This window comes from Leucoraja erinacea, chromosome 2 (assembly GCF_028641065.1).
Source record: "Leucoraja erinacea ecotype New England chromosome 2, Leri_hhj_1, whole genome shotgun sequence".
Lineage (NCBI taxonomy): Eukaryota > Metazoa > Chordata > Chondrichthyes > Rajiformes > Rajidae > Leucoraja > Leucoraja erinaceus.
The window spans coordinates 41,244,004-41,262,331 of record NC_073378.1 but is presented as its reverse complement, the minus strand read 5'-3'; the positions used below and the strand labels follow the sequence as shown (position 1 = coordinate 41,262,331).

At 43.8% G+C, this 18,328-nt stretch overlaps 1 protein-coding gene across 1 annotated transcript in view; it reads right to left on the bottom strand.

Moving 5' to 3' along the window:
- Positions 1–18,328, bottom strand: part of abcb4 (ATP-binding cassette, sub-family B (MDR/TAP), member 4) — a 128,766-nt gene that overhangs the window by 52,525 nt on the left and 57,913 nt on the right. Inside the window, exons 13-16 of the mRNA XM_055655606.1 lie at positions 17,717–17,920; positions 16,255–16,425; positions 5,535–5,696; positions 5,290–5,442 (exon numbers count right to left, since the gene is read on the bottom strand). Of these exons, the coding sequence (XP_055511581.1) occupies positions 5,290–5,442; positions 5,535–5,696; positions 16,255–16,425; positions 17,717–17,920 (690 nt within the window). The remainder of the gene's footprint in view (positions 1–5,289; positions 5,443–5,534; positions 5,697–16,254; positions 16,426–17,716; positions 17,921–18,328) is intronic.

The following is an 18,328-nucleotide window of genomic DNA, read 5'->3' as shown; positions in this document are numbered from 1 at the left end:
GCGGCGATTGACGATAGACAATAGACAATAGACAATAGGTGCAGGAGTAGGCCATTCGGCCCTTCAAGCCAGTATTGCCATTCAATGTGATCATGGCCCAATCAGTACGCTGTTCCTCCCTTCTCCCCATATCCCCTGACCGCTATTTTTAAGAGCCCTATCTAGCTCTCTATTGAAAGCATCCAGAGAACCTGCCTCCACTGCCCTTTGAGGCAGAGAATTTCACACTCACCACTCTCTGTGAGAAAAAATGTTTTCGGCATGGACTTGTAGGGCCGAGATGGCCTGTTTCCGTGCTGTAATTGTTATATAAGTTATATGTTATATGTCTCCGTTCTAAATGGCTTACTCCTTATTCTTAAACTGTGGCCCCTGGTTTTGGACTCCCCCAACATCAGGAACATGTTTCCTGCCTCTAGCGTGTCCAAACCCTTAACAATCTTATATGTTTCAATGAGATACCCTCTCATCCTTCTAAATTCCAGAGTGTAAAAGCCCAGCTGCTCCATTCTCTCAGCACATGACAGTCCCGCCATCCCGGGAATTAACCTTGTAAACCTACGCTGCACTCCCTCAATAGCAAGAATGTCCTTCCTCAAATTAGGGGACCAAAACTGCACACTGTACTCCAGGTGTGGTCTCACTAGGGCTCTGTAGAACTGCAGAAGGACCTCTTTGCTCCAATATCCACAAACAGATTGAACTCGACCTCTTTGCTCCAATATTCGATTCCTTTGTTATAAAGGCCAACATGCCATTCGCTTTCTTCACTGCCTGCTGTACCTGCATGATTACTTTCATAGACTGATGTACAAGGACCCCCCAGATCCCGTTGTACTTCCCCTTTTCCCCAACTTGACGCCATTTAGATAGTAATCTGCCTTCCTGTTTTTGTTACCAAAGTGGATAACTTCACATTTATCCGCAATACACTTAATCTGCCATGCATCTGCCCACTCCTTCAACCTGTCCAAGTCACCCTGCATTCTTAGCATCCTCCTCACAGTTCATACTGCCTCCTAGCTTTGTGTCATCTGCAAATTTGCTAATGTTACTTTGAATCCCTTCTTCCAAAACATTGATGTATATTGTAAATAGCTGCGGTCCCAGCACCGAGGCGTGCGGTACCCCACTAGTCACGTCCTGCCATTCTGAAAGGGACCCGTTAATCCCTACTCTTTGTTTCCTGTCTGCCAACCACTTCTCTATCCATGTCAACACTCTATCCCCAATACCACGTGCCCTAATTTTGCCCACTAATCTCCTATGTGGGACCTTATCAAATGCTTTCTGAAAGTCCAGGCACACTCCAACCACTGCCTCTCCCATGTTCATTTTCCTAGTTACATCTTCAAAAAATTCCAGAAGATTAGTCAAGCATTATTTCCCCTTCATAAATCCACGCTGACTCGGACCGATCCTGTTACTGCTATCAAATGTGCGGCTATTTCATCTTTTATAATTGACTCCAGCATCTTCCCCTCCACCGATGTCAGGCTAACTGGTCTATAATTCCCCGTTTTCTGTCTCCCGCCTTTCTTAAAAAGTAGGATAACATTAGCTACCCTCTAATCCACAGGAACCGATTCTGAATCTATAGAACATTGGAAAATTATCACCAATGCCTCCTTAGTGAAGACAGATCCAAAGTATCTGTTCAACTCATCTGCCATTTCCTTGTTCCCCATAATAAATTCAACTTTTTCAGTCTTCAAGGTTCCAACTTTGGTCTTAACTAATTTTTTCCGCTTCACATAGCTAAAGAAGCTTTTACTATCCTGCTTTATATTCTTGGCAAGCTTACATTCATACCTCATCTTTTCTCCCCATATTGTCTTTTTGGTTATCTTTTGTTGTTCTTTAAACTTTACCCAATCCTCCTGCTTCCCGCTCATCTTTGCTACGTTGTACTTCTTCGCTTTCATTTTTATACTGTCCCTGACGTCCCTTGTCAGCCGTGGTCGTCCCTTTCCCCCCTTGGAATCTTTCTTCCTCCGAGGAACGAGCTGATCCTGCACCTTCTGTATTATTCCTAGAAACACCTGCCATTTTTGTCCCACTATCATCCCTGCTAGTGTATCTTTCCAGTCCCCTTTATTCAACTGCAACACCGACACCTTCGATCTACCCTTCTTCATCTCCAATTGTAGATTAAACCTGACCATGTTAGGGTCACTGCCTCCTAATGGCTCATTAACCTCAAGGTCCTTTATCAAATCCAGTTCATTACATAACACTAAATCCAGAATTGCCTTCTCCCTGGTAGGCTCCAATACAACCTGTTCAAAGAATCCATCACAAAGGCACTCCAAGTCCCTTTCTTGGAGGCCAGTACCAACCTGATTTTCCCAGACCTGCATGTTGAAATCTCCCATAACAACCACAGCATTACTTTTGCTACATGCCAAATTTAACTCCTGATTCAACTTGTGCCCTATGTGCAGGCTACTGTTTGGGGGCCTGCAGATTAGTCCCAATAGAGTCTTTTTACCCTTACAATTCCTCAGTTCTATCCATACTGACTCCAGATGTCACCCACATCTCCTGTTTCAATGCCACGGGGGATTTGAGTGAAGGGGGTCCGTTAGAGGCGGGAAAAGGAATCATCAATTGGGGGTGAGGACTCCTTCCCATGGAAGAACGCTGTGAGGCGGAGGCGACGGAAGAAGAGCTCCAAATCGCGGCGTGCGCGGAACTCATTGAGGTGGGGACGGAGCGGGACAAAGGTGAGGCCTCTGCTGTGGACAGACCGTTCGGTATCTGAGAGGGAGAGGTCAGGGGGGTTGGTGAACACACGGCAATGTTGGGGCTTGGGGACAGAGGAAGGCAGGTAAGTGGACTGATGCGATGTCTGGTGGGGAGGTGGTGGGGGGAGGGGGTTATGAGGACTGTGGGTGGGGAAGAGTTGGGGTCACATGGTTTGAGGGGGATGGGGAAGACCCAGTGGAACAGCCACTGATGTTACCAGGGTTGGGGGGACTGGCACTAGGACCCAGCGCAGTCAAACCCAGGTGAGTTGGAGTCTGAAGCATGGAAACTTCAGGCCCGATGCCGAGTCTCGGCTGCAGGTAAGGACACGGCTGCGGGCTGCGGGCTGCCGGATGGCGGTGGAGTGGCCAGGCTCAGTGGAATTGATGGTGGAAGACGGCGGGGAGTGCCACTGATGGTAGGTTTTCTAACAACGCCACTATGTCAAAATTTGTATTCGTGAGGCCAAGGCCCCCCTAGATCTCGAGGCCCTAAGTTTAAGGTTGTGAAGCATACGTAATTCCGGCCCTGGCAGAGCATCGCCAGAGAAGACACCCAGCAACTGGTGATGTCCATGAATCGCAGACTTCAAGCTGTCATTGCATGCAAAGGATATGCAACAAAATACTAAACATGACTACTTTCATTTACATGATATTGCTGTGTCACAAACATTATGGTGCCCTGAAATGGAGGGACTATGTATAAACACTGCTGTAATTTCAACAGGGTGTAGAAATGTATAAAAATGGCCTTTATTAAAATCTGACAATGTACACTTTAACCACATGTGATTGTTTCTATTACAAATCTCAAATTGTGTACAGACCCAAATAATTAAATAAAGGGTTCAAGAAGGAACTGCAGATGCTGGAAAATACTGAAAGTTCTCCACCTCCACCATAGATGAGACTCGCACCAGGGTCTCTTCCATACTCCGCAAGACTGCTCTCTCTCCCCATCCCCCCAATCGCAACAAGGGCCGAGTCCCCCTAGTCCTCACCTTTCACCCCACCAGCCGTCACATACAACAAGTAATCCTCCGTCAGTTTCGCCACCTCCAACGTGACCCCACCACTCACCACAACTTCCCCTCCCCCCATGTCTGCCTTCCGCAAAGACCGCTCCCTCCGTAACTCCCTTGTCAATTCTTCCCTTCCCTTCCCTCCCGTACCACCCCCTCCCCGGGCACTTTCCATTGCAACCACATGAGATGCAACACTTGCCCCTTTACCTCCCCCCTCAACTCCATTCAAGGACCCAAGAAGTCGTTCCAGGTGCGACAGAGGTTTACCTGCATCTCCTCCTACCTCATCTATTGCATCCGCTGCTCTAGATGTCAGCAGATCTATATCGGTGAGACCAAGGCTGGGCTATCGTTTCGCCCAACACCTCCGCTCGGTCCGCAATAACCAAGCTGAACTCCCGGTGGCTCAGCACTTCAACTCCCCCTCCCACTCCGTATCCGACCTCTCTGTCCTGGGTCTCCTCCATGGCCAGAGCGAGCAACACCGGAAATTTGAGGAACAACACCTCATATTCCGCTTGTGCAGTCTGCATCCTGGGGGCATGAACATTGAATTCTCCCAATTTTGTTAGTCCTTGCTGTCTCCTTCCCTTCCTCAGCCCTCGGGCTGTCTCCTCCCATCCCTCAGCCTTCGGGCTCCTCCTCCTCCTCCTTTTTCCTTTAATCTCCCCACACCCCTCCCCCCCATCAGTCTGAAAAAGGGGTTCGGCCCGAAACTTTGCCTATTTCCTTCGCTCCATAGATGCTGCTGCACCCGCTGAGTTTCTCCAGCATTTTTGTGTACCATTAAATAAAGGGACTTTGTCCCAAACATTATGGAGGGCACTGTAGGTGCTTATGTATAGTGATAGTTGTATTGATCTGTATACAAAAGTAAATCTCTCTGTAACTTGTTACATGTGACAATAAAGTACCATTGAACCATTGTAAAAAACATAAACACACTGGATGATAGGTCAATGATATCTGATGCTCTTTCCACAGACGCTGTTGAACTGTGGAGTATTTCTAGAATGTTCTGCCTTTCTTATGATCAACAGTTTTGTGGTCAGCAATCGTGCACAAAACTGTTGACAGTAATAAAGGCAGTAAGTCCTAACTTCCAACTCATAGTTCTTGCAGGCGGCATTTTTTCAACTCATTGTTGGGTTAAGTTGAAATTGTACCCACGTTCATGCTGTTCTAACTAATTCTACACGGGAGATTCATGCTTTTAATAACTGTACATTATTATGAATGTTTGAAACCTATATTACATAATTAACATACAGGGTGGGTATTACCAAATTGAATCAGCAAAAACAGCATTGAACTCTTCCTTTACCTCTTCATCGTATCAATGTTTACAATAGGATAAAAATAGAATGTATGATAAGATTTATTTTGCGCAAGAGGACTGACTGGAGAATTAACATGCAATGTACTCTCATAAAACTTTTGATTCAACATTTAAAACTCAAATTCATTTACAGTGGAGATTATATTCTTATTTTTCACATTAATGTGAATCCTACCTGTGCATCCTCACTTGCATCTGTCTTCTCCTCGACTATTTTTGCCTTTTTTACACTACCTTGCTTGGGCTGTCCAGGCAGTATCTTTTTGGTGCTTTTTGCTTCTGTTTTATCATCAGTTCCCTCTTGATCTTCATTTTCACGCTTAAAAGTCTGAAGTAAAAGTAAAAATATTAATATGTGTACAGTTTTTTTTTAGCAAAATTAAACCTATGTGTGTGATTTATTTCCTTCATCAGTAGTACCTGTGTGGTGACCAAGTTGTAATAGATCCCCTTTGTTTCCATCAGTTGTTCATGGGTTCCCAGCTCTGCAATTACACCGTCTTCCAATCCTGCAATGACGTCTGCATTTTGAACAGTTGACAGGCGATGAGCAATTACTATTGTGGTGCGGCCTTGTCGTACCTTTGAGAGAATATAGAACATATCATAAGTTTGTGAGATGCTTCCAACTGAATATCAGTGTTCGTTTCTTAATCTGAAAAACTACACTCTTGTGTATAAGCTTCTTAAATTCTTTGGTTCAATGAGCTATTATTGTTGCTCTGGGTCAGAGGGTAGTAGGGCTGGACACACTGTGCAGCAGTGAAAGGCACTGGTTGGTTTTGTTGGAGCAGCCTTTCTTTGAAAGGGACACTATCGACTTGTTCTATGAGTTTGGATTTATATACCAGAGATCCCAGAACAAGTCAAAGGAGAGCAGGGGGTTCCCTTGGTGCCCTGACAATATTCACAGAATCATGGATAGACACAAAGTGCTGGAGTAACTCAGTTGGTCAGGCAGCATCTTTGGAAAAAAGGACGGGTTACGTTTCAGGATGGGGGCCCACCTTCAGAAGTCTGAAGGACACATAACACAACATAGGAAATAGGTGCAGGAAGAGGCCATTTGGCCCTTCAAGCCAGCACTGCCATTCATTGTGATCATGGCTGATCATCAATGATCAGTAACCCGTGCCTGCCATCTCCCCATATCCCTTGATTCCGCAAGTCCCTCGAGCTCTATCTAACTCTCTTTTAAATTCACCCTTGAATCGGCCTCCACTCCTTCTGTGGCAGAGAATTCCACAAATTCAAAACTCTCTGGGTGAAAAAAATGTAAATGGCCTCCCCTTTATTCTTAGACTGTGGCCCCTGATTCAGGACTCACCCAACATTGGGATTTTTTTTCCTGCATCAAGCTTGACCAGTCCTTTTATAATGTTATATGTTTCTATAAGATCCCCTCTCAACCTTGCAAACTCCAGTAAATACAAGCCCAGTCTTTCCAATATTTCCTCATATGACAGCCCCGCATTCCCAGGGATTAACCTCGTGGATCAACGGTGCACTCCCTCAATAGCAAGGATGGCCTTCCTCAAATTAGGAGAACAAAACTGCCAACTCACTCAACCTGTCCACGTCACCCTGCAACCTCCTAGCATCCTCTGCACAGTTCACAATGCCACCCAGATTTGTGTCATCAGCAAATCCCTACTCTTCGTTTCCTGTCTGCCAACCAATTCTCTATCCATGTCAATACCCTACCCCCAATATCATGTGCTCTAATTTTTCCCACTAATCACCCATGAGGGACCTTATCAAAGGCTTTCTGAAAGTCCAGATACACTACATCCACTGGCCCTCCTCCATCCATTTTACTGGTCACATCCTCAAAAATTTCCAGAAGATTGTTACAGCAGGATTTCCCTTTTATAAATCCATGCGGACAGACCAATCCTTTTACTGCTATCCAAATGCACCGTTATTATTTCTTTAATAATTGACTCCAGCATCTTCCCCACCACTGATGTCAGGCTAACTGGTCTATAATTCACCGTTTTCTCTCTTGCACTTTTCTTGAAAAGTGGGATAACATTAGCAACCTTCCAATCCACAGGAATCCTGAATCTATAGAACACTGGAAAATGATCACCAATGCGTCCACGATTTCTAGAGCCACCTCCTTGAGTACCCTGGGATGCAGACCATCAGGCTCTGGGGATTTATCAGCCTTCAGTCCCATCAGTCTACCCAATACTATATCTCGCCTAATGCAAATTTCTTTCAGTTCCTTTGTATCCCTAGATCCTCTGTCCTCTAGTACATCTTGGAGATTAGTTCTGTCTTCACTAATAGGCTGTGGGCCGAGGAGCTTTATTCTACTGTTTCGTGACCGAAGTCACCAAACTACATGAAATGTTCACATATTGTATAAAAAAATTATATAAATCACCCCTGAAACTCGTCATGAACAAGACTTGCACATTTTTATTAAATTAGAGAAAAAACAGAAAAATTTCGGGTAATTCTTAGTCCAATCAAAGCACGTTTAACATTGATTTGTCTGCCAGTTGACCAATCACGCGCTTTGCTTCAGGCTAACACACAAAATGGCTGAAGGTGCCTCTACAGATGTCTGTTTTACTGGAGATTCCGATTTGTTCTGTGGAATACATGTCATGGAAACTTGCAGCAGGGTAATTGAATTTAGTGAGAAAAGCATTAAAAAGTCTGAAGAATGTGCTGCTAAGTGGATAGAAGAGGAAGAAAGCCTTGAAAGCAAAGTCGCTGCTGAGGTGCTGGAACACAAAGAAAACAGCCAGGAATCAACTCTAACTGAAAGGTAAGATCTAAAGTCTGAATTTATGAAAATCTACCTGTATGGACTTTAATTAATTTAATTGCACCCTTTTATAATGTGAATAAATTCATTCACTCTCACTCACTCATTCATTCATGAAGTTGAGGGCCTAAACTATATGTATCCATAAAACAGTCAATTAAACATTGTCACTAATGCCAGCTTGTAAGTCTTTAACAGCTAATCTCGGAGCTGCCTGCGATAACTTACCGGGAAAAAGTGCTCTGACCACGGGGCCTAGGTCCCTTAATATTAGTGAAGCCGCAGTCTCAATTAAGAAGCGGCCAATTCGCAAATGCGGAGCTGTAATAGGGAGGCTGTACATAGTGCCGTCTGTAGCGGCCGTTTCCAGGCCACGACCATGGGAGAAAAACGGAGGGATATTGATCGCACTTTATAGGCTTCATTGCAGTGAGAAATGGTCAGAAATGGTTGATGTTTCTGGAGAAATGAATTGGTGATATGTGAACTTGAACTAGTTTTTCTATGGTAGTAACCTATTGTTATTCTCATTAACATTCTTCTTGGTTTCTTGGTCCTCCAAAATATTCCAAATGGAATTTAAACTGGAGGTGGAATTTTATTAAGATTAATTAACATTATTTATTAACAATTATTAATTAATGTATTAATTATTAATTAACAAAATTTATTAACATTAAGAAGAGGTTGAAATTTTATGAATTGAAGTCCATGCAGACTTAATGACTATGAGATTTTTTTTTCTGTAGCCTCTACTTAAACTTGAAATAACTTATCAATTGTAGTAAATTACAGTGTAAGTCTCATTGACATTAAATAGAGGTTGACACTTTATGAATGGAAGTCCATGCAGACCTAGGTACTATGAGATGTTTCTTTCTCTAGCTATTCTGCACCCTCTGCTCCTGCACTTGAACTTGAAGTCTTATCTATGGCAGTAAATTACAGTGTAAGTCTCATTGACATTAAGAAGAGATTGACATTTTATGAATTGAAGTCCATGCAGACCTAAGTAATATGAGAGTTTATTTTTCTGCAGCTTCTGCCCCTCCACTCTTCAGAGCCTGTCCACACAAAAGTGTTTAGTGTGGACATGCACTATGCTTTAATGAACACTAATTTGATAATTTGCAGACTTGCCATCCCATCTACCTGGACATGCATACATGTTTAATTTCCTCATTGATATGTCGATATTGTCTTACATAATATAAAACATGAAAAGATGTAAAATACACCCTGACACATATTATCTTCTATTATTAGGAGGCAGCAGTGTACCCCAGGTTATCATGCAGAGTGCTATCATCACTTCTGCTACATAACAACAATAAATCGAGCGATAGCAAAGTCTAGAAGGAAGAAAGGTAATGATAGGACTCAAACAACAAATCTTTTTACTTATGGTCATATAATGTTACTTTGAAAAATAAAAAGATATATTTGAGGATGTTGATTAATTTTACTTTTCATTCGTTTTCTGTTTTCTTTTTCCTCTTTCAATTGAGTTCAAGATGCTGAAAAGCCTGAAGCAGGTGAATCACCTCAAGAGGCAGTTCCTGATGGTGAAGCAGATGAGCTGGCCCCAAAGAGACTGCTTCGATCCATGACAAGTCATAGTCAACAAACAGCAACTGACGAGCACACTGACTGCAGGCATGTCCTACCAGCGCATTGCATCATTTGTAAAGGTTCAAAGTACACAAAATAAATAGATTGTGGAAGAAAATGATTATATAAAGTTTTATTTTAATGTGGATCGTTGCACTGTTTATTTGGTCAAATTATTTAAACAATGGGTGAATTACTTATGATAATGGCGTGCCGGTGAATGACTGCGACAATCCACCCACCGATCCACATACTTACAAACATACGCACATCCACACACACATCCATCCATACGCACACTTCCATGCATGCAAACACACACATACATACATGCACTCATAAATCCGCACACACACACACCCATTCACACGCTGACATACATGTACACATCCAAACATACATGCACACATACATTCATCCACACTTACATACACACTTACATCCACAGATACACGTTTGAAAGGCATACACAGACACACACACACACAAACTAGAGATAAACAATGCAACACTTTTAGGGTTCTTTTAGGTCAAAAGTAATAGCCCTCATTTGCAAAGGCACCATCGGGGGGGGGGGGGTCTATAACATAAATATAAGCTCATTGTAGCTAAAAATGAATATTCATCGAGTAAACATCAGAGCATTCGATTCTTAGCCAGGATGTGACATTTACATAAGAAATAAGACAGGTCCCTTACAGGTCTGGCACTGCCCCAGTCCCACTATGGCCGTTACCCCCACTCTCCCCACTTTGGCAGTCAGCTGGGTTCAGTAAATGGGGAAACCTAGAGGATCTGTCCTGACCCTTTATTTAGGCAGGTTCATGAGCCCTTAAAACCTGGGACATCTGCTGCAGTCTAATTTAATTTCCTATTAAAGCGACTGGAACATGTCTGCCTGGCACTGCCCCATTCCCACTATGGCCGTCACCCCCATTCTGCACACTGGCAGTCAGTGGGGTTCAGTAAAGGGAGGAACTCACAAGAACAGCCCTAACCCATTAATTAGGCTGGTTCAGGAGCAGGACCTCTGCGACAGTGTCATTAAAAAAAGCACTCACAATTATATTCATTATATTATTTTTATATAATATAATTATACTTAATTATATATGATAACATTCATATTAACAGGTTATATATATATACTAGACTAAGTGGGACCCGTTGGGTCCCAGCATCACACAGGAGGGCTGGTCATCTAACGCAATATTCCACCTCTCCACCAATTCTAATATTGGTGGCCAGTGGGGGTTAGGGGGAGGGGGGAGGGGTGCTTTCTGGAGCGCTAGTATGGGTGTTGTGGGCTGAAGGGACTGGTTTCCAGAGGGCTAGTATGCAAATTGTGCACCAAATGGATTCTTGGGCTGGCGTCTCAGTCAATCAAGCCTGTTGTGCTGGCAACTCACTGACTCACGGCTGGTGGGCTGGTAGTTGACTCACGGCTAATCCTTGAAATTCTATTTCAAGCGGGGTATAAGGCCACCAAATTCAAGTGCAGTTTCTTACCACTTCTAGCAGGGTGCAAGGCCACCAAATTCAAGTGCAGTTTCATACCATTTGAAGTAGGGTGCAAAGCCACTAAAGACAGCGAGTCGTGACCTCTCCCTCCATCTTGCAGAGACTGAACCACACCCACATTTCCGTGTTTTATAACCCCTCCCCCCCGGAAAAGGTGTAGCAATCATGGAGTGATTGACAGGAGAGAGATTCTCAACATTTAAAAAAATATTAATAACACTTTCATCGATGGGAAAAATTCTCCGCACCTGCTCAGCGGAGGGGGACTGAGTAAGATGGCCAAAAATCACAGCCGTAAGTGGTAGCGTTTTATCTAAAATCAATATACAGTGCAAACAGGAAGTAAGTTCAATTACCGTAGTGCCTTTTAATTTCAAGCAAAAGCACCCAAGCCACCATTTGCAGTAAGTAGTGCCTTACAACTTCATGCCACCATTTGCAGTAAGTAGTACCTTTCAACTTCATGCCACCATTTGCAGTAAGTGGTGCCTTTCAACTTCAAGCCAATGCACCCAAGCCACCACTTGCAGTAAGTAGTGCCTTTCAACTTCATGCCACCATTTGCAGTGCCTTTCAACAATGCCAAAGCACCCAAGCTACAATTTGCAGTAAGTAGTGTCTTTCAACTTCAAGCCAAAGCAACCAAGCCACCATTTGCAGTGCTTCAACGTAAAGCCAAAGCACCCAAACCACCATCTGCAGTAAGTAGTGCCTTTCAATTTCAAGCCACACCCAAGCCATTTGCAGTAAGTAGTGCCTTTCAACTTCAAGTCAAAGCTCCCAAGCCACCATTTGCAGTAAGTAGTGCCTTTCAACTTCATGCCATCATTTGCAGTAAGTGGTGTCTCTCAACTTCAAGCCACACCCAAGTCATCATTTACAGGAAGTAGTGCCTTTCAACTTCAAGCCACAATTTGCAGTAAGTAGTGCCTTTCAACTTCAAGCCAATGCACCTACGCCCCCCCCCATTTGCAGTAAGTAGTGCCTTTCAACTTCAAGCCACACCCAAGCCACCATTTGCAGTAAGTGAGTAGTGCCTTTCAACTTCGTCAAAGCTCCCAAGCCACCATTTGCAGTAAGTAGTGCCTTTCAACTTCATGCCACCATTTGCAGTAAGTGGTGTCTTTCAACTTCAAGCCACACCCAAGCCATCATTTGCAGTAAAAAGTGCCTTTCAACTTCAAGCCAAAGCAACCAAGCCACCAGTTGCAGTAAGTATTGCTTTTCAACTCCAAGCCAAAGCTCCCAAGCCTCCATTTGCAGTAATAGTGCCTTTCAACTTCATCCAAAGCTCCCAAGCCACCATTTGCAGTAAGTAGTTCCTTTCAACTTCATGCCACCATTTGCAGTAAGTGGTGTCTTTCAACTTCAAGCCACACCCAAGCCACCATTTGCAGTAAGTAGTGCCTTTCAACTTCAAGCCAAAGCAACCAAGCCACCATTTGCAGTAATAGTGCCTTTCAACTTCAAGCAAAGGCTCCCAAGCCACCATTTGCAGTAAGAAGTGCCTTTCAACTTCAAGCCAAAGCAACCAAGCTACCATTTGCAGTAAGTAGTGCCTTTCAACTTCATGCCACCATTTGCAGTAAGAAGCTTTAGAACCAATAAAGACACTTTTTGCAAGCTTTAGAACCAATAGACATTTTTTTGCAAGCTTTAGAACCAATAGACATTTTTTTTGCAAGCTTTAGAACCAATAGACATATTTTTGCAAGCTTTAGAACCAATAGACATTGTTTTGCAAGCTTTAAAACCAATAGACATTTTTTGCAAGCTTTAGAACCAACAGACATTTTCTGCAAGCTTTAGAACCAATAGACACTTTTTTGCAAGCTTTAGAACAATAGACATTTTTTGCACGCTTTAGAACCAATAGAGACACTTTTTGCAAGCTTTAGAACCAATAGATATTTTTTTGCAAGCTTTAGAACCAATAGACATTTTTTGCAACCTTTAGAACCAATAGACACATTCTGCAAGCATTTTAGAACCACTAAGGGCACTTACATTTGAGTAGACATGTGTTCAATGTTATTCACAGCTCAGAGAAACGTGACCCTCTGCATTCCTCCATCTTGAAGAGACTGTGTGGCACACCATTTCCTGGTTTTATAGTCCCTCCCCCCTGCCGCCAGCGGGGGCAGCAGAGAGAATGGGGAATTTTGTAAAAACATTAATATCTCTGTCAGTTATAATCAACGGGAAAAATCCTCGGCACACATGCGGCAGAGGGGGGCTCTGAGCAAGGTGGCCAAAAATGACGGCCGTAGGTGTTCTCTTGGAAATCGCAGCACAGATGGCCAAAACCGGTCAAGAACAGACTTTTAGTAATATAGAAGATATATATATTGGTACAATAATATATAGTTTAAATAGACTGCAACATGGAAATAGGCTACCCATGGTGTAATACGGGCATTGGCCACTAGATGGCGCTTATTTTCCCGATCTCATTTTGTAATTAGTTTAATTAATGTGCAACTTTTGGCAATGACGAGTTATGACTTCCTTCTCAATCATATTTCATCTAAATCTGTGGAAAGTTTCATGTAGTTTGGTGACTTGGGTAACAAAAACCTATTTCTAGACACATTTTTGATGCTCGGCCCACAGCCTATAAGGAAGACAGAAACAAAGTAGCTGTTCAACTCTTCTGCCATTTCCTTGTTCTCAATAATAATTTCACCTACTTCTGCCTTCAAGGGACCCACATTTGTCTTTACTAATCTTTTTCTCTTAACATACCTAAAGAAGCTTTAGGCACGATCTCTAGGGGATGATTGGGTTAACATACAATGAGTATTTGACACCACTGGGCCTTTACCCACTTGAGTTCCGAAGATGAGGAAGGGACATTATTGAAACATGAAATAATGAAAGGCCTGGATAGAGTACATGTGGAGAGGATGTTTCCACTAATGAGAGATTCTAGAACCAGAGGGCGAAGTCTTAGAATAAAAGGATGTATATTTAGAAAGGAGATAAGTTCTTTAGTCGGAGGGTGGTGAATTCCTTGTCACAGATGGCTGTGGAGGCAACTTCCTCCCTTAAACAATCACGATCATAAAGTAATTATCCTTGCAACAGATGAAACAATGAGCCATCATGTTTGCCTACATAACAAAAGGTGTCAGAACTTCAAGGCGCTCACTGTAATTCCATGTTCTTCGTAAATAATGAACGGTTCAAGTTTTTGTTCATTCATTGAATCTTGGGATGTGAATGCTACTGCCAAGGCCACTATCAATCCCCAATTGCTCCTGAACTGAGGGGGCAGGAAAGAGTCAATGATAAACACAAAATGCTGGAGTAACTCAGTGAGTCAGGCAACATCTCTGTAGATGACGTTTTGGGTCAAGACCCTTCTTAAGAGCCGAAACGTCACCCATTCCTTCCATCCAGAAATGCTGCTCGTCCCACTGAGTTACTCCAGCATTTTGTGTCTATCTTCGATGTAAATCAGCATCTGCAGTTCCTTCCTACACACTAAAGGGCCTGTCCCACCAGCATGCGATTGCATGCGTCCAGCGCGACCAAATGTGGTGGCTTGAGGCATACAGCCTCGTGGGGCCGGTCCCACTTCCAACCGCGGAGCCGTCTGGAGTTGTGCGGGGCTGGTCCCGACATCATACTCACCAATCAGCTGGGCAGGAGGCGGGCCGACTGAATTTGGATGTCGCACGGCGTTGGGCGGTTACGTCATCACGCAACGGCACGTCGGGCGGTGACGTCATCGCGCAACACCACGCGCTAGGTGTATGCCGTCAAGATGCTGCATACGGCGTCGAAACGCTGCGTACGCCCGTCGAGGCACTGCGTACGCCCATCTAGGCGCTGCGTACGCCCATCGAGGCGCTGCGTACGGCCTCAATGCGGCTGTGGGCCGACAGGCCGTTGTCGCATGGAATTTTTGGACGTTTTTCGGAGCCCCGCGCGATGTCGGGACCAGTCCCGCACAACTCCATACAGCTCCTGCAATCGAAGTGGGACCGCCCCGCGAGGCCGTACGGCTCAAGCGACCACGTTAGGTCGCGCTAGCCGCATGCAGTCGCATGCTGGTGGGACAGGCCCTTAAGAGTCAATTATGTTGGTGGAAGTGGAGTAATCTTCAGGCTGGACCAGGTAAGGATGGAGGAGTTCAAACCCTGAAGGAGAATCTTGAACCCGACAGGTTTCTAATGACAATCAAATAGTTTCCAACTTACAGCTCAAAGTAACCCCTCATTATAACAGACCATGTGGGGGGGACGTCCTTTATTGCCAATTGTCTACTATAACAGAGTAAGGGATTCGCACTACCAAATGCCCAGTGTGAAAGGACATTGACTTTAAACGTTAACTCCGTTTCTCCTTCGAAAGACACTAACGTGCCTAACCTGCTGAGTGTACAAAGTTATTTTAACAACTAAAAACATTTGTTTTGTTAGTACAAGCTAAAAATACCATAGGCTGTCTGTTACATTGTTTAATGGAGTAACTGTGATAACTGTTGGGATACTAACTCTGCTAGAACTAAAATCTGTTATATTCCCGAGAGTGTTTTATTGTCATGTATCCCAGATAGAACAATGAAATTCTTACTTGATGCAGCACAACAGAAAATGTAAACATAGTACACTGTAAACAATATGACCAAAGAGGTCCATAAAAACAAGGGTTTACTGTCAATGTCAATTTTTCCACAGGGCACTTAAATTACCACTTCCACTTAAGGTATCAGTTCCAAGGTGACTAAAAATGCAGGCAATATTCCAGGGGTAGTCATACCAAGGTCTGGTTAATATACTCAAGACATCCCTGCTCCTCCACTCAAGACATTTGCAGCCAGGTTGTGGAATGGTGGTAATGGAATGGATACTGGTGTTGGGCAGTTGTGGCCCGGGATATTGGCGGTGCAGGATGGTGGTGGTATGGGTGGTGATAGGGTGCTGGCTGTGCAAGGAAATTATGGTGTAGGGCGGTAGCTGGGGATGGTGATGCAGTACAATGGTGGGAGGTCGTGGCATTGGCACGAGGTTGTGCGAGGGGCGGCATAGAGGTGTGGTGTGGTGTTAGCGTGCGGCAAAGCTGGTGTGAGGTGGGGCTTTGGTTGTGCAGAGTGATGGTGGTGAAGGGGGAGATGATTTTGTTATCAAAGTGAAAATGTGAACCACACTTACTATTTTGCAACAAGCCTCCAGCAACACAACCAAGCTCACAATGCCAGTGTGGCGAGACCATCAGTACCTTGTCAAGTGCAACCTGGACTGCAGCTTCACTCTCAGCATCTAATGCAGACGTCGCTTCATCCAGCAGCAGGATTTTGGGATTGCGAACCAGTGCACGTGCAATGGCAATTCTTTGCTTCTGACCTCCACTGAGCTGTGTGCCTCTTTCTCCAACTAATGTATTGAATTTCTGCAGCAAAACGCAGGGATAGAGCTGTTAGTAGGTTTACAATGGATTTGTAATAAACAAAATGTTACACATATGAGCTTTGAAAAACCTCCATGATCCTAACAGCTACCTGAAGGCTTTCACCTTTCACGGTGATCAGCCCAACTAATGCATATTCATATTGTAAAGGTGTTTGAATGCTCTAAAAGCATTGGGGCATGGACACATTTCCTCAGCCACAGTGGCATAGGGGCAGCACAGTGGTAGAGCTGCTGCCTTACAGCGCCAGAGATCCGGGTTCAATCCCGACTACAGTTACTGTCTGTACGGAGTTTATACGTTCTCCCTGTGACCGTGTGGGTTTTCTTCGGGTGCTGAGGTTTCCTCCCACACTCGAAAAATATACATGTGTGTAGGTTAATTGACTTCGGTAAAATAATTATAAATTGTCCCTAGTGTGTAGGATAGTGTTAGTGTACGTGGTGATCACTGGTCAGGGTGAATTCAGTGGGCCAAAGGGCAGGTATCCCTGCAGTAAACTAAATCAGATAGAAAAGAAAATATAAGGGGAACATGGGAAGAAAAGCATCATTTCAAGGAGATCTTAATCTCCTGGAGGATAGATCAGACCTAGAACAGGTAGCTTTGCTTGAGACAATTTTAATGGTAGGTATGAATTGGGGTGGGAGATTGCAACCTTCACGTGGTCCGCCCTGTTTTAACAAATGCAATCAACCTGGCATGCACAATCAAATAAAACAAGTTGTCCTACAACTTTAGGCTGTGCACGCCATACGCACGAAGAAGAAGAATAGGTAGGAATTCATAACAGAAGGCAAATGGATATTTTATTTTGACATGCATCTGACAACAGTTATACTACATGCCGCCGTGTGGAATCATTGGATCTAGACCAGCAGGTCCATTTATTTAAGATGCTATTTTATAGAGCAGACCCTGTGAGTGACTGTCTTCATCAAAGTATCTATACATAAATCAACCTCTTGAGGTGCAGAAATTATAATGGCAACTCAGAATAGGTACGGCCGGTACCGACAAACAAGGAATTACAAATGCTGATTTATTTTTTTTAAAAGATACAAAGTTCAGGAGTAACTCAGCAGGTCAAGCAGCCTCTCTGGAGAACATGGAAAGGTGACATTTCAGGTCAGGACCATTCTTCAGACTCGGTAAATAAAGAAGGGTCCCAACCTGAAACGCCAATTATTCATGTTCTACTGACATACTACCTGAGTTGACTCGCTGAGTTACTCCAGCAATTTGTGTCTTTTTCGTTAAGGTCATTACTTACATCTGGCAATTTCATAATGAATTCATATGCATTAGCTTCCTTGGTAGCCTCTTCAATGTCAGTCATGCTGACATCTTCACAGCCATAGCGAATGTTGTCAGTTATTGTGGTGGCAAAGAGGATGGGCTCCTGGCTCACAACTCCAATAAATTCTCTGAGATGCCTAACATTCAAGGACCGAATATCATGTCCATCGAGCATTATCTGTTGGAGATGGTACAGCAAATCAATAGTTATGGATACCAGGGATTTGGAAAATTCTGTAAGCAAAGCCATTACCATGAAATAAACAACCTGGGGGAGAAAAAAATGTTATTAATTAAATAGATTAATCAAAAGAAACTGCACACATTAAACGTAAGCGGGATTCCTAACTGTGCCTTCTCAGACACCAAACAATGATCTTGTAGAGGTCCGTGCATTGTGTAAACATTCTGTTTAATAATTAACCGATACAGCCCCATCGCTCTTGCACGCATCAAGTTAATATCTCTATTACTAATGTGCCGTCGCTCGTGAGCACCCGAGTTCCACTCCAACTGCCAATCCTTCTAATTCCAATGTGGTGCCGTGTTGCAATACCTGGTAAGGTCCCTCATAAGGCCTTTGCAG